Source organism: Pantherophis guttatus, chromosome 4, assembly GCF_059756535.1.
Source record: "Pantherophis guttatus breed Tessera chromosome 4, ASM5975653v1, whole genome shotgun sequence".
Lineage (NCBI taxonomy): Eukaryota > Metazoa > Chordata > Lepidosauria > Squamata > Colubridae > Pantherophis > Pantherophis guttatus.
The window spans coordinates 80,150,867-80,169,394 of NC_142066.1; the positions used below are offsets into that span (position 1 = coordinate 80,150,867).

Below are 18,528 nucleotides of genomic sequence, written 5' to 3' on the forward strand. Positions count from 1 at the left end.
TATGCGATATCCAAGATAGTCAATTTTACTTTGATGGAACTCGCACTTAGAAAGCTTGGCATATAGTTCAGCAGCCCTGAGTTTTTCCAGAACCGTTCGCACCAATTTCGTCCATGTTCTCTGAGTAGATAAGAATGTCGTCCAAGTAGACCAGAACCCCCTTAAACAGGTGCTCATGCAGTACTTCATTAATCAATTGCATGAATACTGCAGGGGCTCCCTGTAGTCCAAATGGGAGTACTTTAAACTGGAAACATCCAAGTGGACAGCTAAATGCTGTTTTCCACTCATCTCCCTTTTTAATTCTCACTCAGTAGTAAGCTTCCCATAAGTCAAGTTTGGTGAAGATTTTTCCCTTTCCTAAGTGAGATAGCATGTCCTTCATGAGTGGTAGGGGGTAAATGTTCTCTACACAAATTGCATTTAGGTTCCTATAATCAACTACCAAGCGAAAGGAACCATCCTTCTTTTCTCGGAAAAACACCGATGCCGCCACCTTTGGTTTGGCAGGTTTAATAAACCCCCGTTCTAGATTTTTATCAATAAAGTTTCGCAATTCCCCTAATTCTCGAGGGGTCATGGGGTAGATTTTTGGCTTAGGAAGTTTCACCCCGGGGAGTATTTCAATGGTACAGTCCATAGCCCTGTGGGGGGGCAGTACATCCGAGGCCTTTTCACTAAAAACTTCATGGAGATCCCAATATTCTTTTGGAATCTTCTCTCCTTCAATGTGGCCTACTGCCATTTCCATAGTTTCGGGTCCTGACCTATCTTCTGGGGGGGGTTTCCCTCTCTATTCTCGGTTTTCCGGTGTGAATACGCAAGATCCCGGTTTTCCAATTAACTCATGGGTTCCATCTACGGAGCCAAGGCAGTCCAAGTATGAGGGGTCGTTCCATGCCAGGGGCCACAATGAATCTGAGATTTTCTACATGATCCCCCAGCTGCATTTCAATGAGTTCAGTCACAAAACTGGCTGGGCCCCCTCCTGCAATAGATCCATCCAACTGATAGAATGCAATAGGCCTTTTTAGCGTTTTTAATCTCAGGCCCATCTTTTCCACCACTTTCAGGCTGATTATGCACCTGGTGCACCCAGAATCTAGTAGGGCTAATATCTGCGCTTGTGTCCCTGTGGATGGCACCCTTATTTCTACGGGGATGAGCATGGGGTCCTCAGTGTGACTCACCAGATCGTCGGAGTTGGAGTCCGTCCCACTGTCGTCGGCGGTGGTCGGAGTTCCCAACTCACCCTCGTTTCAGGGAGCGAACTCAACGACTTCTCCTTTCAAAGCGGTGCCGCAGGTTTTTGCGGGTGTTTTGTCGGCCTTCCTTGGCCCCAAACCGGTGGTCTTAGGTACTGGTTTGGAGAAACATTCGGCAGCCCGATGTCCTTCCTTCCCACATTTGAAACAGGTGAAAGGCTTTGACTTTGGTTTGAATTCCACCTTCCTTTCGGCCATTTTAGGTGCTCCCTTGCGGTAAGAGGAGGATGACGGGTCTCCAGCACGCCCACCTCTGAGTCGGCTTCGGGCCAGCTCGATCTCCACATCCTCAGCTGCTATATACCAACTCTGCAAATCTTTGGGAACCCCTTGGCCTCTACAATCCTTGTATATCTCTTCTTTCAGCCCATCTTTGAAACTCTCCAGGAGAGCTGCTTCTGACCACCCTGTCATGTAGGGTGCCAGCTCGCGGAATTCTTGGGTGTATTCTGCCACTGATCTCCGGCCTTGCTGGATGCTTTTCATTCTAAGTTTTGCTTTCCGTTCAGCTAGGTGGTCTTCAAAACGCCTCCTAAGAGCTCCCATGAATTGGTTGTAGTTTCTTAGCAAAGGGGAGTCATTATTGTGGAGGACCACCATCCATTCAGCTGTGGCTCCCTCTAATACACTCGTGACGCATCTCACTCGAGCAGCATCTGACAAATAGTCTTCCCCCCAATCTTGCATGTGGTTCCATACTTGAGTCAAAAAATAACCCAAGGTCTTCGGATTCCCATCATATTTCCCGGTTGGGGGGTAATTTTGGGGTTTTTTACATCTGCGGGGAGGAGCCTGCAAGGCTGGGGGTCCCTGACCTGTTGCATCCCTCACTCGAGCCTCCGAAGTCTGAGATGTTCTTTCCTCAGCTTCCTCATCTTCTCCCCCACAAGCTGTTTCTTCCGACTTCCCTCTGGGGCCGTCTCCTCCCTTCTCCACAGGGAACCCATAAAACTCCCAGTTTTTCCAGCTTTCTTCAACTTCACGGAGGAGTTGCACTGCCTGTGCCAGCATGAGTTTCTCCTTTTCTTCCTGTAGCCACAGTGCCTCCCCCTTACGTGGTCTGGAGCTGGTTACACCCTGGGGGGCCCCTCCCCAGTCCAGCAGCCTTCCTACTCCTTTCGACCATCTGGTTTCCTCAGTCTCCTCTGGGAGCCGGAGTCTTCTCAACCATTCAGCAGTTTCTTCCTCTGTTTGAAATGGAGGCATCGCTGAGCCTGATGCTCCCATTTGCATTTCTTCAGTTCCCTGTTCTGACATGATCTGGATCACAGTCCCCTCAGTGGTTTTCCGGGATGACTGAAGTGAGTTTCAGCTTAATGTCAGGCTTGCTTCCTTCAAAGTCCAGGAAAGAATGAGCCAAACTCCATTATTGTATAGAGTAATGTACTTTTACTGGAAAATGAAATGAACGCAGTCAAGGAAAGCTGAAACTAAAGCAATAGGCGCGAAAGTTGCATATAGAAAGCATCCCCTCCCACTGTCCATCATCAATCACCCTATCCAAAGGTCTCCCAGAGGTCAGGTGGGCACACGTCTGGCATCGTCATCAATCAGGAACGCGATGGCGGTTGACCCGATAGCCACTTCGGTGCTTAGGTTTCGTTTCTTCAAAATCCACTAGCTTGCTTCCCTCCCCCCACGCTCTTCCCTCCCCCGTTTCTTATGGCAGCCAAAACAGAAAGTCGGAGGCTGACAGTTTCTTTGTTTTCAATCACTATATATTTAAGATGGATAAATACCTTTTCTTCCAGTAGTTCTGCAGCTGTTGGCCCTGGTTACTAAGCTAACAGTCCTGAGTCCTGTAGCCCATTTTTCACCAGATATCCAGGAACTCCAACATTTAGCGTGGACCTTGTTAACCCGGGTGACATCTGAGCCGATATAGCTTTCTGAAATTTATGTCTCACCATATTGTTTATGGGAGAGACACTCTTTGTCTGACTCATCTGATGAGACTTGTCCGGTATGGTTAAACCTCTAGCATAGCTGTCATCTTCCTCAGAAGACACAAGCCCCACAACAACATCATAGTAGTGCCTCACTGGGGGATTATTTTTATTATTTATAAACTGGGGGGTTATTATTGTTGTTGTTATTGTTATCATTATTACAAAAGTAATTCAAGATTCTTAGTTATGATAAGCATAAGTTGGAAAATCTATTTTCTTTCATTTATCTGGAAATTCTTTAAGATACTGGAAATAAGTAACATAATACCTACTCTGTTTTCTAATTGTTAAAACCATGATGGTCCAAGAGTTTTGTGCTCTTAACTTTGATTGTTATTGCACTGCCAGTGATTAAAACCAGCAAATACATTGAAAAGTATTATATGAATAGGAAAATGGTTTTTAACCTGAATACACTACTAATTAAACTATAGCGGATGAGGGCAGTGTCTTTAGGTGTTAATGGAGCACACCAAATGAAAGTTGTCAGAAAATGAATGCAATTTATTTTCGGGAACAAATTACTCTTAACTGGAAAAACTGAGTTTTCCTACAATGTCTTTCTTCAATAATAAACATAAATGCGCATGCGCCAAGATGGCAACTCTCGCCTAATCTCCGTCTGATGATGGGGCAGCTTTGGGTTGTTTGGAGGTCCACCGGGGCTGATTTAATTCCCTTCAGCCCCAGCACCAACTAGGGGAGCCTTTTCCCAGCTCAACGAGGTTTCTCACCCTCTGGATCATCGAAGCTGGGCAGATATTGGCATGTGAAGGCACCTTGGGAGGCTAACTCTAGCAGTTCCGTTAATGGCAGTTACATCAGTTCCTCCATTCTTTGTTGTTGTTGTTGTTGTTGTTGTTATTGAAAAGTTTTACAGAAAAAAAGGATTTCCCCCCCAATATTCCCCCCACCCTTTCCCTCCCCTCCCCCCCCCAGACTTCCCAGAGCAAAATACAAGGTATTTCAGTTAACAATCATAAGCTAAATTAACCTATCTATCCTCAGACTACTAAATCCCCCCCTGAAACCCTAACTCCACTATAGATAACATAATACTTCTAATACTTAACGTTCATTCATAAGCTATTTGATATTTTCTTGTCTGATACTTATTTTGAATATAATCAATCCATCTTCTCCATTCTGATACGTATCTTTCTTGTGTATAGTCCTTCAAATATGCTGAGATTTTCACCATTTCTGCTAAATTTGTTACTTTCAGTATCCACTCTTCAATAGTAGGCAAAAAGTCCTTCTTCCAGTATTGCGCTACCAACAGCCTAGCTGCTGATACTAAGTTCAAAATCAATTTAGTCTCTAATACTGTACAATCCGTCGTTATACCCAGTAAAAACAATTGAGGAGTATTTCAACCTTTTTTTCAGAATGTTCTGCATCACCCACCAAATTTTTATCCAAAATGCCTTGATTTTCTTACAGGTCCACCATATATGATAATAGGTTGCATCATCACATTCACATCTCCAACATTTAGCTTGCAAATTCGAGTACATACATGATAATTTTTTAGGATCTAAGTGCGATCTATAAAACATTTTATAAAAATTCTCTTTCAAATTTTGTGCTTGCGTAAATTTAACATTTCTGACCCAAATCTTTTCCCATGTTTCCATCATCACTGGTTCCTGAAAGTTTTGTGCCCATTTTATCATACAATCCTTAACCAATTTCGTTTCTGAATCTATTTCCAATAAAGCATTATACAACCTTTTAATATGCATCTGACTTTGATCTCTAATCTGTTTGGTCATGACATGTCCCATTTTGCTTTCCAAATTTAAATTGGCTTCACTAATTTCTTCCACTTTCTCATCCAGCTGAATAACAAGTTTTGACAATCCTGATACTGCATAAACAATATCATCTCTTATTTCATCGTGCTTTATTGCAACCACTTCTTTAATTGACTTTATATCCTCCTCAACTTTCTTTAATTTCCCTTCCACAAGTACTGTTAAGTTATTCATTGCTATAGCTTGATTGTTCATGGCTTCTTTCATAAATTCTTTGAAGTCATTAAGAGCAGCCTCCTGATTCTGTGAATCAGCCGAAAGTTGTGCTTTCTGTGTCAACACTGACACAACTGGAGAACCTCCCCCTCCTTTAACAACTCCTGGCTTAACTTGTTTAGAAGCTATCTTTTTTTTCCCCCTTTTTAAAAAGATCTTTTTTTTTTCAAAGCCACAAAGTCTCTTGAACAACTTTAAAATGCTTGTAATTTATAGTCTCTAATTTATCAGGCAAAATAGTCTTTTCTCCACACACTCTCACTTCCCAGCAGCTTTAATCCACTCTCACAGTGCAAAGTTCTCAATAAGCACTTTCGTTTCTGACTTTCACTTTCAAAACCCTAACAAAGACGCCATCTTCAGCCTCCAGCTCAGAGAAATTCAGTTTGCAACAAAGTAAATCCGGAGTTAAGCTCTGTTACTTTTAAGGCTTGTTCTCCTGTTTCTGCTCTGCCTGCGCTTGTAATCAATCAGACTCACTTTTTGACAGCAGGATCGGACACAGCTTCTAGCTCTGCTTACACAGAGTTATCCCGGATTCGGAGCTTCTTGGCGGGCTGACTGGGGAGCTCTCACCTTCCAAGCCTCTGGAATTATTCCAGAGGACTTTCAGGGAGCTCTACTCTCACCCACTGGCTCTCCTCTCCTTCTTTTCCCGAAGGGGAGGTTTTTCAGCCGCCAGACAGCCGATTTGCGCTGTCAAAGCGGCTTTTACGAAGTCACGGGGCTGGCGGTCTAAGGAGACCATCCATGAAGCCTGCGGTGCCAACCAGAAGTCCCAGTTCCTCCATTCTTAAAGCAACGGCGGTTGGAACAACAATGGCGGCGGGTGGCAGCAACGAACGGCATCATGGCAGTCCCTGTCGAGCCCTAGACACCCTGGGGACTCCAAATTGGTTTGGGGACTTGCCAGGAAACCTGAAGTTTCCCTCACCGATGATAGCTGCTGGGATGGTAATGACTACCTCTTCGAGAGGCCTGAGCTAAGGCCAGTGACAGCTTGCAATGTCATCAGAGGGAATCTAAAAACTATTAACCCCTGGAGTGCCTTGAGTGCCCTCAATCACGCAAGGTGTTTAGACCCTTGCTGGAATTGGAAGACATCATTATAATCTAAAGTCTGGAACCTGGCAATATATGCAAAGGACTATTCAATATGCCGAGGGTAGGAGAGGCCAGAGGTTGACAAAAGACTATCTACCTGGTCACCTTGGAGGCCTCCCCCACCTTTCTCAATTCTCTGTCTCAACTAGTCCCTAACTCAGCTGCCTCCAGCTTATACATTACCACCTTGATTTTGACACTGACCTAGCTGCCTCCAGACTATACTTTCACCACCTAGACTACCTTCCCTCTTTATATACATCTACCCCCCCCCACCCATGGAGCTATTATCATTCTACCTTCACTGTTTGGCTTTATTTCCAACTGAGCCACCCTCTTGTCATACGTTGTCTGGGCAGCTACTAATGTGGATGCTGAGGGAGTTTCGAATTACTGACATGATTTGAGCAGACGGAACAACAAATTTATTATGACCATCTCATTCAGAACGAGCCACCGTGAAAGGATGACTAGATTTTTATCCTCTGTCCATCCTGAGATAGCACTAAACTCCTTCCCCCTGCCGTGAGAGGGCAAGGAAGACCAGTTTCTTACCCACACTGAATTTATTACTCGCCTGCCTCAAGACTCTTACATCAGACTGTTGGACCAGACCCAAATGCTGTACCCATCTGACTTACTAGATGTATTTGGCGACCGAACTCTTGGCATTGCGAGACTCCCCCCTCTCGCAAATTTGGCCCTCCACATTATCGAGGACCTACCTTGATGACGGATTTTGGAATCCCGAGAGGTGGCACGGTGCTAAGAGGGGATTAAGGGCTTTCTTATCTAATTTTCTAACCAAAATCTTAATGGTTTCTGAAAGGGGGGTGGGTATAAACAGGGTGGATCATGTGGTTTTGGGGGGCAATCCACAGAGGGAAGGATTAGTAAATAATTTTCCAAAAGTGAAGCCAAAGTCAACACAAAATTACATCATAGGAAACTCGGAACTGGGAATAGGCAGACTTAATACTGGCATGGAAATGGACTGTTCCATAAAAGTTATGGTTGGGAGGGGCAGATATGGTGGGAGCAGGAGGCCACATCATGTCAGGGGGGTACGCACCCACTATCTTCAAGCAGTGGCGTGCTCCGACCTCCAAAGCTCTTCTCGCTCCTTGGGTTGCTCAAGGTCTTAGAGCCCGAGTCTTAGGCTGATGTTATGCAATGCCAGGTCCGCGGCTAACAAAGCCCCCCTCATTTGTGACCTAATTCAGGAAGGGAAAGTGGACCTGGCAGATATTACAGAGACCTGGTTGGGCAAGGAAGGGCGGGTCCCCCTCGTAGAAATGTGCCCACCAGGTTTCCGCGCATTCCATCAGCCAAGGACTCGGGGCAGGGGTGGAGGTGTGGCGGTCATTATAAAGGAAGGTCTTGACCCTAGGGAAGTCACTGTCCCTCAGACAGCCGGATGTTAGTCCCTCCTCATGAAGTGGGGTTATGGGTTACAGATGGGCCTGTTGATTGCGTACCTGGCTCCTTGCCACGTATCAGCAGCCCTGCCTGAGCTCCTCAACGTAATAGCCAAGGTGGCAGTTGAGACTCCTAAGCTACTGTTTATGGGAGATTTCAACCTGTCATCCATTGGTGAAACGTCTGAAGGGGCTCGGGAGTTTATGGCTTCCATGACGGCCATGGACCTGACCCAATTAGTTCATGTCCCTACTCACATGGGGGAACACACTCTGGATTTGATCTTTATCTCTGACCAGTGGCTGAATGGTCTAGATATAGGGGATATAGTCATCGAACTCTTGTCATGGTCAGACCATTCTCTCCTTAAGCTTGACCTTCTGACCACTACAACCCACCACAGGGAGGCGGAATCAATTAAATGGTTCCGCCCCAGGGGCCTGATGGATCCTGATAGGTTCTGGATGGAGCTTGGGCCATTTCCTGAGACCTTGGCTTATGACTCAGCTGAAGACCTAGTGGCGTCCTGGGATAGGATGGCCACAGGTGCTTTAGATTGGGTCGTGCCTTTGCGGCCTCTGACCCGGCGTCGAACCTACCCAGCTCCTTGGTTCTCTGATGAGCTGAGGGGGATGAAACGCCGGAAAAGACGCCTAGAGAGCAGTTGGAGGACCAGCCATTCCGAATCCGACCGAACACTAGTGAGATCTTATATTAAGACCTACTTAGTGGCGATAAAAGTGGCAAAATGTAACTATTTTTCCACTCTTATTGCATTGGCAGATAATCGCCCAGCCGCCTTGTTTAGGGTTACCCGCTCTCTACTCCAGCTGAGAGCCCGAGAAGACCCTCTGCAAGGACGAGCTGAGGATTTTGCACAATATCTGCATGATAAAATCGCTCAGATTCGGGAAGGCTTGGACTCTAACTGGGTTAATTCGGATGGAATGACGAGGGCAGATCTTGAGGACATCTGGGATGAGTTTGATACTGTGACTCCTGAGGACGTGGAAAGGTTACTGGGGAAGCTGAATGCGACCACATGTTTATTGGACCCGTGCCCTTCCTGGCTAGTGCTGGCTACCTGGGAGGTTACACATAGCTGGCTCCAGAGAATTATTAACGCTTCTCTGAGCGAGGGATTCTTACCTCCCGCCTTGAAAGAGGCGGTGGTGAGACCCCTCCTTAAGAAGCCCTCTCTGGATCCGGCTGTTTTAGCAAACTACCGTCCAGTCTCCAACCTTCGCTTTTTAGTGAAGGTTGTCAAAAGTGGTGGCACGACAGTTCCCACAGTATCTGGATGAAGCTGTCTATCTAGACTCGTTCCAGTCCGGCTTCAGGCCTGGATACAGCACAGAAACAGCATTGGTCGCGTTGGTTGATGATCTCTGGAGGGCTAGGGATAGGGGATGTTCCTCTATCCTAGTCCTATTAGATCTCTCAGCGGCTTTTGATACCATTGATCATGGTATCATGCTGCATTGGTTGGAGGGGCTGGGAGTGGGAGACACCGTATTACGGTGGTTCTCGTCCTGACAGGTCGCAGTGTTGATGGGTGGACAGAGATTGACCTCGAGGCCCCTTACTTGCGGGGTGCCACGGGTCGGTCCTCTCGCCTCTCCTGTTCAACATTTATGTGAAGCCGTTGGGGGAGATCATCCGTGGTTTTGGGGTGCGATGTCATCTGTACGCTGATGACACTCAGCTGCACATCTCCACCACAAACCACCCCAATGATGCCCTTGAAGTGATGTCCCGGTGCTTTGAGGCCATATGGGTCTGGATGGGGAGAAACAGGCTTCGACTCAACCCTTCCAAGACTGAGTGGCTGTGGCTGCCGGCGTCAGTTAGTCCCATCACTAACTATTGGGGATGAGTCATTGACTCCCACAGAGAAAGCTCGCAATTTAGGCATCCTCCTGGATGCACGACTGTCTTTAAAAGATCATATAACAGCTGTGGCCAGAGGAGCTTTCTATCAGGTTCACCTGATTCGCCAATTGCGTCCCTTTCTAGACCGGGACTCATTACGCACAGTCACTCAACCCCTCATCATTTCCCGACTTGACTACTGCAATGCTGTCTACATGGGGCTCTCCTTGAAGTGCACCCGGAAGCTCCAACTGGTCCAGAATACGGCCGCACGAGTAATTATGGGAGCAACATGGCGCTCACATGTAACACCTCTTCTACGTAAGCTGCACTGGCTTCTGGTGGCCTTCCGAGTGCGCTTCAAGGTGTTGGTTCTTACCTTTAAAGTGCTCCATGGCTTAGGACCTGAGTACTTACGAGACCACCTGCTGCAACCGATAACCTCTCACCAACCAATACGCTCTCACAGAGTAGGCCTACTCATAGTACTATCATTAAAACAATGTTGTCTAGTAGTTCCAAGGGAGAGAGCCTTCTCTGTGGGGGCACCTACTCTTTGGAACAAAATACCCTCTGGAATACGAATAATCCCAGATCTTTGCACTTTCGGACGTGCCCTGAAGACCTTTCTGTTTCAACAAGCAGGGCTAGCATAAACATCTAAATTCTATGCCGAGGTCTTAGTAGATACACCAAGTTGACTCAGTTTATTATTTACTGTTTATATAAAAAAAATATTATTATATGTATATGAAATCTTAATCTGTTCACCGCCCTGAGTCCTTCAGGAGAAGGGTGGTATAGAAATTCAATAAATAAATAAATAAAATAAATAAATAATACTTCACACTTGTTGCTGAAAGAAAAAAAAGGCAAGAAAGAGCACTGAAACTAAAAAGCCTGGAAAAATCTGCTCTTAACTAACATTGGTTTTTATTTGTTTTCTTTAATTTGTTTGGATTGCACTTCTTCGTGCTTTTCTACATTCTGCATTGCATATCATCCTGAAATAATATTATTAATGTTATTATCATTATTTCCAGAAATGCAGTCCCATGAGATGCACTTTAGGTTTACTCTGGGCTGGATTGCGATTCTCCTTTCTAGATTTTATTTCAGACAAGGACCAACAAAATTATTTTTGTGAATACCGTATTTTTCAGTCTATAAGACGCTCTGGATCATAAGACGCACATTAGCTTTACAGGAGGAAAACAAGAAAAAAAAAGTGCCACCGTCTCTCAGCATCTATCCAGTATTCATCTGGCTAGCATCCTTGCAGCAAACAGCCTGGTCAGCTTCAGCACATTATCGCAACCCTAGCATGTGGCTCGTCAGGGCTCCGCTCCATTGCGGCCACCACCGGTCAGCTGAGCGACTGCTGGATCCCAGGCTCCCATATTCCCACTGATCAGTGGGCTGGCCAACCGGAAACACTGCCATTGCTGCCTCCTTTGTGTCTGCTGCTTCCACCGGGAACGCTGCCTTTGCTGCGAAGCAGCTAATTGGTGGTTGGATCGGCCTCCCGGAATATCGCTGATCAGCTGTTCTAGATGGCGGCCGTTCGCTACCGCCATTTGGCGGTAGCCATAGGTGACGGCAGCCATAGATGGTGATAGGTGGCCGCGATCCCACCACCTAGAACAGCTGATCGGCAGTATTCCGTGAGGCCGATCCAACCAGCAATCAGCTGCTAGGCAGGTGGCAAACAGCAGTGGTGACAGGAAGCGGCAGCAAATGCCACCACCGCACCATTCCCCCTCCCCCCCATCACAATAGTCACTCCATAAGTGTTGTGGCCCGTCAGCGGCCTGTGCAGTTAGTAGCTGATTCCAACAGCAAGGAGGCTGGTTTGGTGCTGCACCAGCAGCCTATGCAGCTGGCGCTTGAGTGAGACAATGAGGAGGTTAGAGAAGATGTGGTGCCAGAGATGGGGATTCAGCCAGGGCCTTCAGAACCTCCAGAAGCTCCCATAAGTGAAGAGGAAGAAGAGGAGGAGCCTCTTCTCAATGCACGAGCACACAGAGCTGTTAAAAGGCAGGAATGGTTCCTCAGGAGGAGGTCTCCTCGAGAGTAAGGCTTGGGGCTAATTGGCCACTCCCCTAGCCTATTTAAGGAAGGATGATGACTGATGCAATTTGCAGGAAACAACTTCGTTCATATTCCTTCGGGTCTTGATTCCAGAAATGTTTGATTTGGCTTTTGTTTCTCTCTTGTCAGTTTTCCTGCAAATTGCTTCTGGGCATTCTGCCAACCACAGTAAGATTACGGTTATCTGAAATACTGCGCCTCAGAATTGAGTTATTATTCTTTGGATTCTTGTCGGCTGTTAATGAAGTTAAATTAACAGCCCTTGTTCAGAAAAGACTGATTTAAACTGTACTTGTGTTCGAATGACTACTAAGAAAGTTCATTAGTAGTCCTTAATTAGTAAACTAAGGTTTGTATGGACTTTGTGTGTGCTGTGTTCTTTGGGGCCCGTAGCTGGGGCAGAACAATAAGATGCACAGACATTTCCACCCACTTTTAGGGGGGAGTGCATCTTATAGACAGAAAAATATGGTATACATTCTTCAAACTATCGAAAAGCTATCAACTCATTATGCATGAAAGAGATATAAAATTACAGTATGTTGTTTAACATTTCTCATTAAGTTAAATTTGGGTGTTTCTTTTATTTATAAGTGATAAATTTGTGAGCAGTGTTTAAAAAACTTCCACGACTGATGGAGTGGCAAATATTTTAAAGTATTTAATTTTATTATGACTGAGTGCAATCCAATAGCATATAATGTATAGTTATTTAAAGTGATATGATTGCCCACCAGACACAACGTGTACAAACACCCATTTTCTGGCTTTCATTCATCTTAATGAACTGCATCTCTAATATTTTTTTCTGCTGGTTTTAATATGCAGATTAACTGCGCTTAAATTATTTATAATTCTTTTTACTAGTTTGCATCATTCATAGTTCTCCCTCAGAGCCTCTTTGATTTACTTTTGTTTAAAAGCAAAACTTCTTTTAAAAGTAATCTTCAATTAACAGATTTTGCATATATTTTTGTTAGAAGTCAAGCAAAAAATATAGATGATTGAGTAGAGGGCAATGAACTTTAGTATAAAGATTAAAAGTTTAACGTAATTGAGTCTTTGAAAATAAAAGATGTATCTTCTTCATGTTTCATTATGGAAAAATTTCCAAGTTTTTTTTCGAACCTGGATTTGCTCTTGCTGTATTCATCTATATTAAAAAGCCACAAACATGGCACACTAGAATATATATGTAGATGCCATCTGTATGTCACATCATTTATTTATTTACAGAATTACCAGAAAGGTTTATATTCTGCCTCTCTTCTAAGAACCAAGCTTTTAGGGGGAGCTTTCTTCATATTATTTCCATAGTAACAATTTAATGAATTAAGTTGTGCTGAGAAAGAATGACTATACATCTCTATGAGATTCTATACATGAAGATACTGAGGTGCTGAGTCTAAACTTTAAAAGAGAAAGTACTCTATAGGAGCAGCAAAACTATGGAAAGTTTTGGGATTTTATCATATGGAGCTTGAATTCTCACAGTCACATGCAGAATCGTTGTTTTGTCCTATTTAAAGTTATTTTATTAAATTAGATTGTATTAAAAAACAACATTTGGAACGACACCAAGCTTTCCAAGCATACCAACCAAGCATAATAATTGGTCTATGTTATTTTTAAAACCATGTGCCACATACCAAAAATAAAACTGGAGATGTCCCACCAATATAACACAGTTGATGTTACAGCATTTCAAGTTTTTTTTTTTTTTTAAAGCAGTTGCAACGGACTTCTAGAAAGAACTTGTTCTTGATAATTGAAGACGAGTGCTATTCTGGTGTAACTGCAATTTTGTTTTCCTCCACAGGTCATGCAAGTAGTGAGAGAGCAGATAATGAGAGCTCTGACCACAAAGCCTAGTTCGCTGGATCAGTTCAAAAGTAAACTTCAGAATCTGAGCTATACAGAAATACTGAAAATCCGCCAATCTGAGAGGATGAACCAGGAAGATTTCCAATCTCGTCCAATTTTGTAGGCTTTTTTTTACTTTTCTGTTCCTTACAACAAATACAACTGATGTTTGTGGCTTCTTCAGGAATAACCCCAGGATGTTATGTAGGACCATGATTTAAAGAAAGATTTCACATTTGCTTAGAATGCATTCATGAATGTTTATATATCCGAAATACTTTCTTCTAGTCTTGTAGAGTTATTGGAAATTAAATAATGTGATGATAGATAGATAGATAGATAGATAGATAGATAGATAGATAGATAGATAGAATGCATTTTACAGCAAATGGTATTTTGATATTTTTCCCCATATATACATGTGCCCTTTTCCCCTTTACGTTTGTGTTCTCTCCTGCCCAGTTCTTGCAGAAGGCAAAATATTACTATCAGTGAATCAGTCAAATAAATTATGGAACAAACGTTTGAAGCAACAGAGAAACTCTGAAAAAGATGCTTTTGCTTTTTGGATGCCATTTTTGAAAAAAACAAACTCAGTTCTTATTTTACACCTTTCTGCATGCTCATAATAATCAGAATAGTGTGGTTGTTACTGCACATGTGTATGCATGTGGTGTAAAGGAACTGGTCAACCTTGGCCATTTATAGATTATTATTTTTTATTGGAAACTGTAAATTTCATATTTTCACAACATATCTAAGCTTGTCCATAAAATGATTAATTGAGTCATTCAGAGTATTAAAATGTCAGAATGTGGCATCAATATTAAATGTGAGATTTCTCGGTCTAGGCAAATTCCTGTGTAATGTAATTTCTCAGTGCACCATAAAATTCCTTAGTTTCCTTGATTGTCAAGCTGAAATTAATTTTATTGATTTATTTATTTGGCTTGACATAATCCAATTTCTGAAGTTTCTTTTTTTCTTTTTCTTTTTTTTTTAGGTTTTATTGGATTTTTATTTTTAAATATCAATATCAATTTTATTTTTAACATCAATATCAATGCATGAACAGTGTGGCCTCTGGGTATAATTCATTTTGATACAAAATAATAATAATAGCATCTTTTCTTTTTATGTATACTGAGAGCATATGCACCAAAGACAAATTCCTTGTGTGTCCAATCACACTTGGCCAATAAAGAATTCTATTCTATCCTATCCTATCCTATCCTATCCTATCCTATCCTATCCTATCCTATCCTATCCTATCCTATAATAATAATAATAATAATAATAATAATAATAATAATAATAATAATTAAAAAGAAAGAAAAAAAAGAAGAAGAGACAGTTGACCACCTGATCAGTGGGTGCAGCAAAATTTCACAAACTGACTACCTACAACGCCATGACCGTGTTGCTAAAATCATTCACTGGAAATTGTGCCAGAAGTTTGGATTTGAGTACAGCAAAAACCACTGGGAACATCAGGTTGAGAAAGTTTTAGAGAATGAGAAACTCAAGATCTTGTGGGACTTTAGGATTCAGACTGACAGGCACTTGGTCCACAACACACCTGACATAACAATAGTTGAAAAGAAAAAAGTATGGTTCATTGACATTGCAATACCTGGTGATGCACGAATTGAAGATAAGCAGCAAGAAAAAATCACAAAGTACCGGGACTTACAAATTGAAGTTGAGCGACTGTGGAAAAAGAAATCGTGTGTTGTCCCGATTGTAATTGGAGCCCTCGGAGCAATACCCAAAGGGCTACCCCGCTATTTAGAAATTCTAAATTTGCCGGACTTGAACATTTTGACTCTACAAAAAACCACCTTACTCGGAACAGCTTACATCCTCCGACGATACCTTAACAGTTCCTAGGTCCTTGGTTAGGACTCGAGCTGCTGAGCTATTAACCAGCCTCAAAGGCTGTGAATCTCACTAAAGATTAACCAATAAATAATAATAATAATAATTAGTTGTTACATTAATCAAATTTATATAATCCTAGTATTGATATACATGTTTGTTTTAGAGTAGTTATTCAATATTTCAATGTTCCATTTTAATGCCAATGATATTATTGAGCGTACATAGTAATGCCATCTTTCAACCACTAATCTTTTCATCTAATTATTACTGATATTCTATTATATAAAAATTATATCTACTAATATTCCCCCTATTTCTTATTTCTACCTCTATTCTAGCTTCTAATCAGGCCACCATTACTAATCCTAGTGTTAATACACATATTTATATTAAGACATAGTCCTTCATTATTTGGTTGTTCAAAGTCACTGTACTGTACGCCAATCATCTTATTATTTAAACATACCTAATAATACCATCTTTCAACCTCCAATCTTTCAATCTAACTATTGCTTTATATAAAGGCGTGTATTCTTATTTCTACCTCTATTCTAATTTTTAATCAGGCCATCATTATATTAGAAAAAATAATTCCTTTCTATCCATCATCTCTTGCCCGTTTTAATACTTCAATTGTTATTTAGTTTTTAGCTTGCCTTCCATACTTCTCTCTTGGATCTTTGTCTATCAACATCTGTGTCTTCAGTCTGAATATTTCTCCCATCTCTATCCTCCTAAGCTACCAGGTCTCCAGAGTGTCCACCCACACTCCTATTTCCCTTTCATAAGTATCTTCTAGGTTATCCAATTCCATTTTTAAATCTCTTAAACTACTTTTCCCTTGTCTTTAAAGTACTTTTCCATCAGTCATTATTATCTTTATCGTCTTCTTCTCATTTTCTTGCTTTGTTTTCTGGTTTGTCTGTTCTAACTTTTCCTTCATTCTTTCTGCTGTCTCCTCTCTTTCCTGGACTCTTTGATCTTCACTCATTATCAGTTGTAGGATATTTTCTATTTTCCCATTTATGCCTTGCAATAGGTTCTTTATCTATATGATTCTTTGTCATAGTATCCCTAATGCTTTGAAACATCAATGCCATTTCTGGACTTCCGGCGGTGACATCAGCGTGTTAGGGACGAAAGGAACGGTCTCCGTTCCCCAAGTCCCTAATATCTCCGATTTAGGAGCTGATTTAGGCACTATTGACCTCGGAGAGGTCAATAGAAAAAGGGGGAAACTCCGAGGACCTCGGGGAGGACAGCAATCCCCCCGAAGGTTCAGGAAATCCCCCTTAATCCTGATCGGGGAAAAACCAGCCACTCCGGCTGGCCAGAAACGTTGACAGCTGACTAAGAGGGAAGCGAAAATCAAATAAAGAAGACTTCGGTGGAAGGATCAGGAAGAAAAAGAGCTCAAAAGGTATATTTACAATCCATAACGTGAGAATCGAAGGCGGAAGAAGAAAAACTCCAACTAAGAAGCGAACCATCGCTAAACAAGCGGCGACTGAGAAATAAGTGGAGACGGATTCCATCTTGACAGTGACAGCGCACAAATTAACAACCGGCGAAATCGGAGGAAATCCAGAGGAAACCCAGGAGGAGAAAGTGATCCCAGAGAAACTTGGACTTTGGATATTTTGCTACAGAGGAGAGACGGAATTTAAGGAGAGAAAGGGATAAATTTGACAGACTTTGCCCTTTGTGGAGGTGACAATGAGGCAATTAACAAGCAGCCGATACCGGAAGAGAGAGCGGCAGAAAAACTCCGTTTAAAGTGGAAGCTAGTGACTTTTGGAGCTAAATCAAACCAACCTAAGTGGAATATTTTCCTTTGGACTTTTGGATATTTGGAGATTTGGACAAAATTTGGACAGCACTTAGACATTTGGACTTGGATTTTTTTTTCTTTTTGAAAGGTGGACGCTTTGGAGTTTTGGTGGACACTGGACACTCAATTTAAAAGTATTGGGACATTAGACCTTGGAAGTAAATAGACAATAAATAAGAAGGATACAAATTTGAAAAAAAAAAAAAAGAAGAGAGTGATCTAGAAGAAGAAGAATCAATTGTAAAGTATAATCAATTGTATTAAAAGCTGATAACAAATTAGTGATTAATAAGCATAAAAAGCATTAATATTAAATGTACTGTTTTTGAAATCTCATATATAACCTTATATACCACATATATAACTGTTAACTTAGTTTCATATTTACTTTAAATATATATTTATACTTATCTTAGTTCTATATTTTATCTTGGTAGTTAAATATCATATTGTTTTGTATGTTTAGTTTTGAAAAATTATATTAGACAGACTAAGTGAATCTAGGATTGTAATTAAGGGTAATTGATTCGATAAATAGTAATTAATAATAAATTTAAATAAGATAGTAAGTAATTAATTATAAGGACAGTTAACTGATGAATTGCTGAAGTATTAGACTTTTCCCTCACTCCCTCCCTCTATATTTCACCCCCATGTTTAGAGAGTAATATAGGCTAAATAGCCATCAAGAACTGAAGAACTCTGTAAAACATTGAAAAGTGAAAGATAGAACTTATAGATAAATTTATATATAGATAGTGATTGTGTGACAAGGAAACTTATCCTAGTTGTTTATCTCCCTGGGATTACTGGGATTACTGAAAGCCACAAATCGAATATAAATACCAAAAGAAATATAATAGCCCAAATAGTAATCAGTATATGAAATTCTGGGAGAAGATAACAAAAGAAATACTAATGGCAACTACAGGCTCAGCAACAATTACTAAGTCAAGTAAGAAAATACCATCAAACCAGATGATACTCATGGCCTCTCCAGCACAACAAAAAACAGTTGAAACTACGGAAAAAGATAAAGCAACCCCCACTCTTAGTATGCAAAACATTCATTCCGTATTAACGATGATCCAGGAAGGAATGAATAAAATGCAAGAGACCATGGCCCACAACCATGAGGAGACAAGGAAAAATCACGAGGAACTTAGGACGGATATGGGAGAGATAAAGGATAATATTAGGAACATGGATGAGAAGATAGG

General features: G+C 41.9%; 2 protein-coding genes across 7 annotated transcripts in view; both read left to right on the top strand.

The window, feature by feature from the left end:
• ELMO1 (engulfment and cell motility 1) overlaps positions 1–18,528 on the top strand; it is a 641,324-nt gene that overhangs the window by 592,349 nt on the left and 30,447 nt on the right. For all 6 annotated transcript variants that reach the window (XM_087892439.1, XM_087892442.1, XM_087892440.1 and 3 more), the window contains one exon: positions 13,553–13,716. In XM_087892439.1, coding sequence (XP_087748565.1) covers positions 13,553–13,716 — 164 coding nt within the window. The remainder of the gene's footprint in view (positions 1–13,552; positions 13,717–18,528) is intronic.
• Positions 3,950–10,373, top strand: LOC148114194 (uncharacterized). Its single transcript, XM_087892445.1, has one exon. It carries the CDS (start codon positions 7,785–7,787, stop codon positions 9,072–9,074), a length of 1,290 nt encoding a protein of 429 aa, XP_087748571.1. The 5' UTR covers positions 3,950–7,784; the 3' UTR covers positions 9,075–10,373.